This window comes from Lithobates pipiens, unplaced genomic scaffold (assembly GCF_037356315.1).
Source record: "Lithobates pipiens isolate NorthernLeopardFrog02 unplaced genomic scaffold, aLitPip1_a1.2 Scaffold_8, whole genome shotgun sequence".
In the NCBI taxonomy this organism is placed as follows: Eukaryota; Metazoa; Chordata; class Amphibia; order Anura; family Ranidae; genus Lithobates; species Lithobates pipiens.
Window position 1 is genome coordinate 106,074,438 of NW_027507903.1, and position 12,642 is coordinate 106,087,079.

The 12,642-nt window shown below is 43.2% G+C and overlaps 1 protein-coding gene across 1 annotated transcript in view; it reads left to right on the forward strand.

Moving 5' to 3' along the window:
* The first annotated feature begins 7,111 nt into the window (after positions 1–7,111).
* OAZ2 (ornithine decarboxylase antizyme 2) overlaps positions 7,112–12,642 on the forward strand; it is a 59,998-nt gene continuing 54,467 nt past the window's right edge. Inside the window, 2 exon segments of the mRNA XM_077471326.1 lie at positions 7,112–7,411; positions 8,431–8,513. Of these exon segments, the coding sequence (XP_077327452.1) occupies positions 7,112–7,411; positions 8,431–8,513 (383 nt within the window).

Below are 12,642 nucleotides of genomic sequence, written 5' to 3' on the forward strand. Positions count from 1 at the left end.
AGGCGGGTGCAATTTCCGTTGTCTTATTTACTATTTCTCCTCTGTCATCCTTTATCTTCTCTATATAGTTTAAGGACTTCTTTTTATTTAAGATTTTTGTCAGGTGCCTCCCTGGCTTGTTACCCCATTTGTATCTCTCCTGTGACACCTTATTAAACTCCTTCCTATTTTCTTGCTCCATCAGTTCTTTTAGTTGATTTCTTTTTATAATTAGGGATCTATGGGTTTCCACTTCCGTTTGCTTTTTATGTTGTTCGAGGTTATATAATTTCGAGGTCGAGGTCATATAATTCATATTTAATTCAAATTTAAGATTTTCTCCATGGTGTTTTCTCTTTCCTTCTTTTTTCTTGCCCCGATGGAAATCTATTTTCCTCTTATAACCACCTGATGCACTTCCCATATAGTTGCTTTTGATAATTCTGGCATGTCGTCATGTCGTCATTTCTGTTTCCTCATCATCGATTAACTCCTCATTTAGTCCCCATGGGCCTTTCCCATAAGTTTCTTCTTTTAATTTCATCTTCATTATGACTGGTGCATGGTCTTAGACCAGTGATGGAGAACCTTGGCACCCCAGATGTTTTGGAACTACATTTCCCATGATGCTCCACTACACTGCAGCGTGCCAGAGCATTATGGGAAATGTAGTTCCAAAACATCTGGGGTGCCAAGGTTCACCATCACTGTCTTAGACTGTTGTTATTCCTATTGTTGTTCCCAGAACTTCTTCCAGGGCTCTGTGTTCAACCAAAATGTAATCCAGCCTTGAGTACATACCATGTACTGCCAAATGAAATGTATAGTCTGTTGTAGTTGGATGTTGAATTCTCCAAATATAGACAAATTGGTGTTCATGTATTTTTTTAAAATCATTCTTAGTTGTTTGTGTTCTCTGTCCAATGCAGCTGATGTAGTATCTAATTTAAGGTCCATGGAAAGATTGAAGTCTCCAGCCATAATTACTTTGCCTTGTTTTAATTCCAACAGGTCATTTCGTACTCTTATCAAATATTTTTTGGGGTTCTTATTGTAGCAATATACATTTGCAGGCGTGTATTTCAAACCCTGTAAGGTCCCACTCAAAGGAAGCATCCGACTTTTCTATTTTCTACTTCAAAATGTAAATTTTTACCAAAGCCTATTTCTACTCCTCTAGCCCTCTTGATTGAAGAAGCTCTGTAACACCATGTTGGAATGTTCCTTGAGTATAGCTTGACATTTGTGTCCTGTGCAATATGTGTCTCCTGTAGAAATATCATTTCTGCAGTGTTTCTTTCTAGCTCTTGTAAAACCATATGCCCTTTCTCTAGGGAATTTAGTCCTCGAATAGTATATGTTAATACTTTTATGTTACTCATATTTCTCAGTTACTCTTCAGTTCCACTTTGTTCCCACCCCCGGCCCCCCCCAATATATAGGGGGTGCCCTGGGCCGGGGGACACAGGAGACCCCTCTCCTCCAGAAGAGCTGCTGACCACTTGCCTGAAACAGACCAATTCCCTCCCTCCACCAAGTCAAGGCCTACAGCGTGCACATGTTCAGCACCATTGCTAGGCTCCCCCCCCCCCCCACACACACACAGTGCCAGCATTTGATGACACAGTGGCTTGTTTGATGGCACAGTGGCTACAATTGATGTTTTTTTTCAGACTTTTTTCAAAATTTGGAGCACCAGCCGCCACTGTTTATGGGGTCCTCGGAACAGTGAAGGCAGGTGTAGTGGTATCTTTTCCTGTATTCCTCAGGGTGTCAGGCGGGGCATTGAGGATTTTACTGCTCTCCTACAGGGTTAGAGAGTTAGACTGTCCTGTGGCAGCACAGTGAACATGAAGTCTCTGTATAGGCAGAAGTGAACCAGGTAAACCACCCATGGACTGTAAGGTTGCTTCTGTTTTGGGCAACAAGGCTGTTCACAATCTGGCAGGTCTCAGAGATCGTAGCATGGCAACAAGCTGCAAGGTTAGAGGTAACCCAACAGTTCAGGGCCACCATCTGCAGTTGGCCCCCTGGTGCAGGATCTGGATTTTAAATATGCAATTTTTTATTTTTTTAGCAGTATGCTTGCAGTAAGCACGGGTGTAACTAGAGCCAGCCAAACAGGGCATTTGCCCTGCATGTCATGCGGGGCACTCTGGGTTCCAGGTACTACAATTACCAGTGCAGCTGCCACCTGTCACAACAGTAAAATAGTAAATTTATAGCTGAGGAGAGCTTCCTCCAGGTTCTTCCTTGGCCCTGACATGTGTTATGACAACAAAAGGAGGAGCCTGAGAGGAAGAACATCTCCCAGTGTTGAACTGTACCTGAAGTCTGTGCTGGGGGCAAAGATTTTGGGGGGAATTGGAGGATTTGTGCTGGGGTGAATGTGCTTGGAAATGGATTTGTGCTAGAAGAAAAAGTTGGGGAGGAGGAAGATTGATCCTGTGGGGGGAATGGGGGTGGGGAAATGTGCAGGGAGGGAGTTTGAGAAAAAGATTAAGGGGATTTGTACTAGTTGGAGGGATTTGGGAGGGGGATTTGTGGGGGGAGGGTATTTGGGGGGTGAAGAGGATTTGTACTAAAAGCAATATTTGGGGGTAAATACAATTTGTGCTGGGAGGAGGGACGGGGGGGGGGGGGTTGTGCTGGGGGAAAGAATTAGTGCTGGGAGGAGGGATTGGGGGTGGGTGAGGATTTGTTCTGGGAGTGGGGTCCTTTGTTCTGGGAGTGGGTGCAAGATTTGTGCTGGGAGGGAGGATTGGGGGAAGAGGATTTGTGCTGGGAGGGTGGATTGGGAGGAAGTAGGATATGTGCTGGGAGGGATTTGGAGGGAAAGGGGATTTTTAATAGAAGGGCGATTTTTTGGGGGTAATTGTGATGTGAGGGGAATAGAATTTATACTGGTACAAGGGATTGGGGTAGGGGGGTTTGCAGGGGGAGAATGTGCGGCGGAAAGGAGGATGGGGAGATTTTTGCTGAAAGGATAATGTTGGGGAGGGTATTGCTTCCAGGGGAAATTTTGTTCTTTCCTGACACCTACACTGTGCCTTACGCACTACTACCAAATCCAGCACTTATTTCAGTACTCTGTGACTTTTGAACTCTTTGCATTATACACCCTAGACTCCTTCACTACGTGTCAGGTTTTTAGTGCTGTGTCTCTTGGGGAATTCCCTCTCACTTTCTGCCTTAGTGACCAAGAAAAGAATTTCTTTGAGCGTCTTGATTTCACTCCAAGCAAACATGTACAGAACCAGTAATACTGTCACCAGCCTTATTCTTTAAAAGGCCTTATGTTTATGGAGCTTAAAAACTCTGCCTATACAGGCATTCAGCACTTTTTGTTAGCACCTCTGTTGGCCTAGGTGGCTATGCACACATAGGCATTTACATGAGTATTTGAAGAGGAGCTTTTGAGCAGAAACTAACATCTAAGTATGCATAAAATGCACACGTATGCATGCAAATGTATTCCAAAGGCCAGAATGGGCTTGGAGGGCATGCCTGGAGAGACAAAGGCAATTTTGATCCACCATGATGCAAAGCATCGTGGCATGTGTACACCTCCCCCCCACCCCCCCACCCCCCGCCTTTGCAGCTTAAAGGACAGCAGTTGGGGGCAAGAAAAACAAGGTTCAACTGAATATTTTTACCGCCTCCTCAACTGAAAGTATAAATGAGCCCTCGTAGAGTGTGACAGAGGAGTGAGCAGCGACATTAGCAGAGACATTATGAAAATGGCTGTCCCCTAAATCCCTGTTTCTATACATATCATTAATTTAAAAATAAATTCCACTTTTATTTGAAGTGTGGATGATAATAGATATTTAGAGGTAAACTTATTTCTACATACAAAGTAAAAGAAGACAAATTCTGGAGAGCAAAAGAAAGAAAGTACGTGTGTTTACCATGAACATTTTTTTTTACATAGGGCAGGGCTGGAAATCACCCTGCCAAAAATGGGATAGATTTTGCTAGATTATGCTAATAAAAAAAAACACGTCAACACTGTGCAAGGTTATGATAAATCTCAGGAAGGGCTAATCAGCAAAGAAAAAGAATTAAGCCAGTCATATGGTCTCTTATCAAATGCTACATGCTTCACAAACATAGCCCAATATACACGCCGAAATAATAAACAGCATTTATATTCTCATTTGTCAAAGTAAACCTTTGTGTGACGGCAACATGTACAGACTAAAAAGTTAGATAAACAAAACATGAAATGTGCAGTGGTGTACAAAAACTGATGTCAGCCTATATGATTTAAGAATATATTGGTGTAGCTCTGTCAGAGCAATAAAATATGATTCCTGATTGGTTACATTGACAATTTTCTTTCACAATATTTTTATTGAGAAATAGATTAGCATACGAAAAAAAACAATAAACTAACATCAGAGTGCATTGACAACTTTCAACCAGACAACAAGGACGCTGTTTTAATGAGTTTGGATTTCCTTAGTTGGCAAAGATTTCCACTACCATTTTTCCATTTCCCTGGGAAGGGATTTAACGGAAAAATTCACCCAAGAGGCCTTTCTTATTCAGGGATCCATGTATCCTAGGGTTCCTCCAGACTGAGGCTGCTAATGGTTCCTTGAGCAATGAGCAATTTCTGACTCTCAGATAAACAACCAATAACAATGATTATTTTAGCTATCTTTATGGGGGGGGGGGTTCTTAACTCTCACCACCAATGTAAGGAGCATTCTTCCTAGTGCCCATCACATTAATGCAGCCCTCCAAATTTCCACTCGCCTGCTTGCATTTGGCAAGTGGAAATAAGCTGTGGAGCCGCATCCTAGGAAGGGGCAGGCACCACCAGCAGACGAGGTTTAATGGGAGCAGATTCTCCTCCCAGTGATCAGCCAGCAAACTGTGGGGAAGGGAGAGGAGAGGAAGAGGAGAGCCGACCGGATCATATAATGTGACACAGTTTGGATCTGAAACGCTGGCCCATGTCAAACAAAGTCCCACCTCCTTGACCTGGAATAAAGGGGGTGAAGGGAGGTGCACTTAAGTGTAGTATAATAAGACCACAATTTAATGCACAAGGAAATGCACTTACAGGATAGAAGAAATTATTTGCATGTCTGTCGTCAAAGCATCATCCTTGAGGGCTGCCTGCTATCCAGTTTTCCATCCAGTGTCCAGGTGGCTGTGAGAGGCTGAGCTGGGATGCTGGAGATGTTCAGGAAGTCCAGGGAATCCAGGGAATCAGAGCTTCCTGGCTTGGACTGCATAGGAGGAAATTACCTCACCGGATAGGCGGGCCCTGATCGTAGAGAGGACAAAAAAGTCTATGGCTTTTGGCTGGACTTCCTAGACATCTCCAGCATCCCAGTTCAGCCTTTCACAGCCACCTGGACCGTGGATGGAATACTGGATAGCAGGCACCCCTCGAGGATGATGCTTTGACAACAGACATGCATATTTCCAAGGAAGATTTCTAATAATTGCTCAGAGAGTTGTTGCCTTCTCACCAAGCTGCTTACCTATTGTCCTGTAGCACATCCCAGCCTTGTGCAGGTCTACAGTTTTATCCCTGATGTTCTTAAACAGCTGTCTGGTCTTGGCCATTGTGGAGAGGTTGGAGTCTGTTTGATTGAGTGTGGGGACAGGTGTCTTTTATACAGGTAACAAGTTCAAACAGGTGCAGTTAATACAGGTAATGCGTGGAGAACAGGAGGGCTTTTTAAAGAAAAAATAACAGGTCTGTGAGAGCCAGAATTCTGACTGGTTGGTAGGTGATCAAATACTTATGTCATGCATTAAAATGCAAATTAATTATTTAAAAATTATACAATGTGATTTTCTGGATTTTTGTTTTAGATTCCGTCTCTCACAGTTGAAGAGTACATATGATAAAAACGACAGACCATGTTTTGTAAGCAGGAAAACCTGCAAAATCGACAGTGTATCAAATACTTGTTCTCCCCACTGTACATATATATATATATATATATATATATATATATATATATATATATATATATTTATTATCGTTTGTGCCGGTGGCACACATTAGAGATTTTTTGGTTTTAAATTCTGGGGTCTCTATGGCAGACTTTGGATAGGAGTAACAGGTGCAGAAAAAGTGGGCTTTGGACGTTGATGGTGCCTTCACACCACAACCTATACCTATAGAGGTACTCTGGATGAAAGCAAGAATTTGCCTTGTTGTAAAAAATTTAAATTTGATGCACCTGTCAAACAGGTGCTCCACTTGTTCCCCCCCCCCCCCCTTTCTGCTGCCACATTTGGCACAGGGGGAAGTGTATTGCATCTGATGTATTTTTCACATTCCTTGCTGCTAAAGAAGCCATTTTGCAGCATCAGGGATTGGGACCCATGGGATAAGGAGTACCATTTCAGCTGGATGTAGTGGAGATGGATGGTACCATATCTTGGAGTCTGTGGCAGCCAAATGAAAAGAAAGGACAGAGAGCAATACCCAGTGGATTTTGGTCCAAGCAACTGACAAGGGCACAGAGAAGATACACGCCCCTAAAAAAGTACCTGTTTACAGCGTACACAGCACTTCAACATGTAGAGACCATTGCAGGAAATGACACAGTCAACATCCATACTGCATTGCCAATAGCAGGATGGGTGAGAAATAATGGACTGACCACTAGGGCAGCTATAGCCCAGAACCAGACACTGATGAAACGAAAGTGGTACCTTCAAGAAAGAGGGGGGTATTGCAGCTGGGGATGTCAAAGACATTTCAAAACAGTTGGCAGGGCTTGTTACGTTCACCAGCACCCAGTCAGAAGAAGAAATTCCTGTGCTGCAGTCTTCCCCCATTCACAAGGCTCCACCCTTTGAGTCTCTCTCAGAAGACGTGAACAAGTCAGCATAGTTCACTGATGGTCCAGCAAATAGTCACCTTGTCTGGGCATAAATGGACAGCAGTGCCCTACAACCCGAGTACAGACACAGTCCTGCAGAAGATCGGAATTGGAGGGTCCAGTCAGTATGCAGAGTTGAAAGCTATAGTGATGACTCTTCAGGAGGAGCCTTCTTCCCATGTCACTATCTACACTGACAGCTGGGCGGTTTTAAAGGACTGACAACTTGGATGCCCACATGGAAGTCCGATGAATGGATGATTCATGGAAAGATGGCATGGGGAGGCAAGGAAGTCTGGAACTACATCTGGAAGGAAGTTCACTCTCGCACCATAAAAGTAGGGAATGTTGATGCACATGTGCCCCTGATCCCAGACTTTGATAACTATAACAAAGTGGCAGATGAAATCGCCAAGGTGAATGCAGTTTTGGCAATTGATCCTGTCTTGATGAACTTGACCAACTGGGCTCACAAGCAATCTGGACATTTGGGGCAGAAAGTGACATTTGAATGGGCGAAGCAGAGAGGATTGCCCATATCCATGGACATGATAAAGACTGCAATAGGAACTGTACAGTGTGTGGAGAAGTGCGACAATGGCCATTGCAAAAGTACTCCACTCGGTGGATTAAGAGGGATGGGAGGCCTGCTAAGATTTGGCAGATTGACTTCATCAGTCCCCTGCCCTGGGGAAACAATGGACTGAGATATTCTTGCACTGCAATGGAAACCTATTCAGGACTTTTGCTTGTTCATCCTTGCAAACGTGCAGATTTCAGCTGCAACGCTGCAACTGCTCCAGAAACTTGTCATTGCTTATAGTTTTGCCAAACAAGTCCAAAGTGATAATGGCTCTCACTTCACTGGATCAACAGTACAGCAATGGGCCAATGACTCTGGAGTATACTGGTTGTGCCACATCCCATACCATCCACAGGCAGCTGGTTTGATTGAAAGATACAACGGGCTATTGAAGGACCAGATACACAAGCTTACACCCACACATACACTAAGGGGGTGGGATCGGGTCTTCACACAGGTAGTCATGTTAAATTCTAGGACAATAGCCAAGATCACACCATATGAGAGGATGGTTGTTGTGACTGAGGTGCAGATTCCACAGCTGGAGTGCAGAGTTCAGTATTTACGTAAGTTTCATGAAAGAACAGGGCTTAACAGGTACCAACTTACTGCTTCCCATGGCATAGAAACCAAGAGTGACATATCTGAAGCTGAAGCCTATCTAGGAATGAGAGGGAATCTGACAGGAAGGTTTTAAGTTATATTTACATTGGCAGATGAGCTTCAGGACAGTGACTGGTTAGTGGACACTTCTCAGCAAGAGTGGAAAGTGAGTCTCTATAACATCAAACCTTCCAAAATAAACAGCAATGATATCTGTATATTTCCCATCCTCCCTATTGATGTTCTTTGGGAGGATCTGAAGGGGATACAGGCAGGTGGCAAAGTGTTGGTCAGAGATCCAGGCAAGAAGCCAGTTAGAGAAGAAGTTGTATCAGAAGGGCCAGGGTCTGCTGTTTATGTATTACTAGAAGGCACAGATAATCCGCTTTGTTTGCTATTTCACAGGCTGTCTCTGATTTGATCCAAAGGAAGACCAGAGAAAAGTGGCTACATGATGAAAAGAATGACAGACGCCTACAAGAGCTGTGGTGAGCAAGGCCTTTAATATTGGATGTGTTACAAGCCTGTGTTACAAGCCAGGACTTGCTTCTAATGAACTTTTGCTAAAGACTAGACACCTTCTCGGTGGTGGAAAATGGGAGGGGGTTAGGCTCATGGCTAATGAAGGTTTAGAATGAGTGTTGTTATAAATGAAGTAATTTTTCTATGAGGAGTTTGGGAGAGTCAAGGGCGGAATGTATTGCATCTGATGTGTTTTTATGTATATATTATACAGGGAGATGTGTGTATGAGATATGTATATTCTATATATATATTTGTGACTATCCTACCCTCACAATCAGACATTTGGTCTGTTTGTTCAGGCTTATAAGTGGACATTTGTCCAACAGATGTCCTGGAGTGCTTACACAAGATACTCTCTCTGCTACTATTGTTTATACAGGTGTTCAGGTGAACTATAAATATCTAGCTTGAGCTTTTGCTATTTTTGACATTATTATTATTATACAGGTTTTATATAGCGCCAACAGTTTGCTCAGCGCTTTACAACATGAGGGCAGACATTACAGTTACATTACAATTTGGTACAAGAGGAATCAGAGGGCCCTGCTCATTAGAGCTTACAATCTAAAAAGGACATCAGTGTAATGGGGTAGAAAAAGATATGCCCAGGTGGCATTGTCTTCTTAAAACTTTCCAAATAAAAGGCAAGAACACAAACCGAGAGCAGGACTTTGTAATGACGTAACATCAAGGAAGGTCTCTGCCAGAACCTGAAGACCCTTTTTTTCGCCTGATCTCCTGCAATTATCAAAGGGTCCTTATTGCCAAGCAGATTGTGAAGTTTCTATAGGCTGAGGCAAGTAATCCTGTCGTGTATTCTTAAGCCTCATACACACGATAGGACTTTGTACAAACTTTCCCTTGGATTTTTGTACAAAGGGCGTCGGCCCTGAACTTGTATTGCATACACACAGCAGGACTTTTTCAGCCAACTTTCACCAAATCATGTGATTTTTCTGCTCTTTACCGCCACCTGTGGTCAACTTCTGTATTGTTGTCTGATCTTTTGCATTGGATCTGAGCCTGCCTGTTTGTACTTTGTACAAAAGTCCTATGGTTTTCTGTACACACGATCAGACTTTGCTCCATCAGACTTTTGTTGCCAGAAAGTTTGTCCGTTCGCACAGCCAACAAAAGTCCTTTGAAAACCAAAAAAGTTTGTCCGATGGAGCGTACACACGGTCGGATGTTGCTCCAAAACAGCTAATTTGCATGTTTGTTGTCAAAAAGTCTGATCGTGTGTATGGGCCTTTATTGTATACAGACAATAGTTTTGCTAGGAAGTAGGTAGCATTTTTCTTGTTATAGGTATATCTGTCAGCTTTGTATTATATTCCTAATATTGTAATAGTTTTGTATGTAAAGCATTTTTGTTTAGTAAAAGCACATTGATATACCACCAAGATCTAAGTTTCCTTGGTTTTACTGCAAGAACCTTTAAAAAAAATGTAAGCATAAGGCCTCATACACAAGGACGTTATAAAAAACAGCCTGTTAAGCTAGTTACAATGTCTGGAAAAAATCAGAGTTAAAAACGCTCCGGCGTCAATGCGCGTTTAACGCCGTTTATACGCGTTAATGATAAGGCGCGTTTTTTTTTCAAAAAAAATCCTTCTGCTATTTTTCACTTACAAATTACCCACAATGCCAAGGAAACAGAATAAACAACATGCAATATCATTTCAAGGGGCCATTTTGGTAGGAGAGAGAGTCTGTACTTATATTGTATTTGTGGAGTTTTTGCTATTTTGCGTGTGTTTTCCTTGGATTTTTGCATTATGGATCCTGTTGTGCAAAAGATTGATGAAGCAATCCTGCTTATTATCTTGCTGAGGATTCGTAGAAGAAGACAGTTGGAGGAAGATAGAAGCAAGAGACAACGTTGCTTCTGGACCCATCCGCTGATATCCCAGCGGCTGTCAGTGAGTTACTTCACCAAGATGTATGCAGAACTGTGCATACAAAGAAGCAAGATATCAATCAGCGCAATAGATATATCACAAAGACAGCAGCTGAACACCGAGGACCAACTTATCAAATCCTTACAGAGAAATAAATACAAAGCAGTGCAGCGCAAAACACTTAGACAAAAAAAGACATAATGTATAACAGGGATATGCAATTAGCGGACCTCCAGCTGTTGCATAACTACAAGTCCCATGAGGCATAGCAAGACTCTGACAGCCACAAGCATGACACTTAGAGGCAGAGCATGATGGGAATTGTAGTTTTACAACAGCTGGAGGTCCGCTAATTGCATATCCCTGATGTATAATAATTGCAAGAAAAGAAAGTCCCTAGAAACACCAACAAGTGTCCATACAGGGTGATCCTATTAATGAACAAGCACGGTGTCAGACATTCTCTTCAGCCAAGTGATCTCCTCCACCAATCGAGAGTGCTAGCAGCTCACTTCATCTAATGGACCCCTCAGCATGAATAGGGTCAAACAAGCAGTCCCTTGATACAGGGTAAATATGGTATTCCACTTTCACCTCTATAGCGCTAAGGATATAATTTTGGGCAGTGTAGATCACATATATCCAGAAGTAGGCTCCACCAGTTTCCAAATGAACGTCCATTAAATGGCAATAAGGGTACACAATAGTGCTCTCCGTATAGTAAAATAAATACAAATTTATTAAAAGACTATTGCACTTACATGTTATTACACTGTTCCCCGGTGTGAAGGATCAGCAGTAAAAAGCCACGTAATAGCCACGAGTATGAACGGAAGACGCGGGTGACGTCACGTGGTCATGTGATTCCGTACCGGAATCTGAGCCCAGCAACCCTACACATCGTGATCAATTTATGGACTTGCGGTCCACGGCATGGGTCATGACAATCCGCAACCAATTTACCCAATATTTTGTATCTCCTAATGGAGAGGTGTCATGGCAAGATGATCATATTTAAAAAACTGTATTGACATAGAATAAATCAGCTTGGATTTTGGTCTTTAATAAAACATGTCATTGATGTTAATGCTCTTTGTGTCCATGTTTCTTCTTTTGTTCATCGAGTCCATTACATTCTGCGTGAAGTAAACGCATGCTAGGCCTTGGGCTCAGCATGCGTTTGTCTCAAGTAGAGTGCAGTGTGCCCTTTTACAATCTGCTTGGGACAAATACATGCTTGGCCTAGGCTCAGCATGCCTTTGTCTCAAGCAGAGTGCAAATGACTGCTGTTTTGCATCCTATAAAAAAGACAGAATTTGTCAAGCAAAAAATGTTTATTGAACATGAAAATATAGAACATGAAAATATTTACAACTGGTGATAGGTTAGCTGGGATGCCTGGTCACCTTCGGCATGTGGGGATTGGGGACGGGGGAAGGAATGGGGATGACGCCTATGCATATAAGATGGCAATGTAAAGTCTTCGTAGGAGGGTGGTGGGTACAATGGGGTCTGGTGTAGAGGAGGGGACTGATACTGAGAGGGGTGTGCTTGCACTGCTGAGGTCCTGGGGGCCATTGGTGGATCCTGAGATACAGTGTATGGATCGACTGAAGGTGGAGGGGGCACATCACTGTATTTTAACTGTTTGTATTGAACATAGATGGCGTTCAGTCGATCCATGCACTGTATCTCAAGGTCTCCACCCATGTCCTCCATTAAGTTGTACATGTGGCGGCAGAAGCAGGCGCGCTTGTTGCTTGGGTCGAGGAAGGCATCAAAGCTGCGCCTCTCCTGCCGCACTTAATGGCTATTGAGAGCCAGGTGTTGATGAACCGGGGTCTGTTGGACTCGGTGATTCCAACTATGTTGAGGGCACGGAAATCTTCTTCTCGGAAGATATACCATCGTACCTGGAAGACCTACATCTCCATGTGTGAGGAGAAAGGATGGCATCCGTGCTCTTTTGCCATATCCAGGATCCTGCTGTTTCTCCAGCAAGGAGTTGACCAGAGATTGGCATTAAGCACCATCAAAGGACAAATTTCAGCCTTAGCTGTCTTTTTTCAATGACCCCTGGCATCGCACTCCTGATGCCGTGTACACACGATCAATCGGGTGGAAAAGTCCGGCAAACTCAAGTCCGCCGGACAATCCCCCCGTGTGTAGCCTCCGAAGGACTTTTTTGACC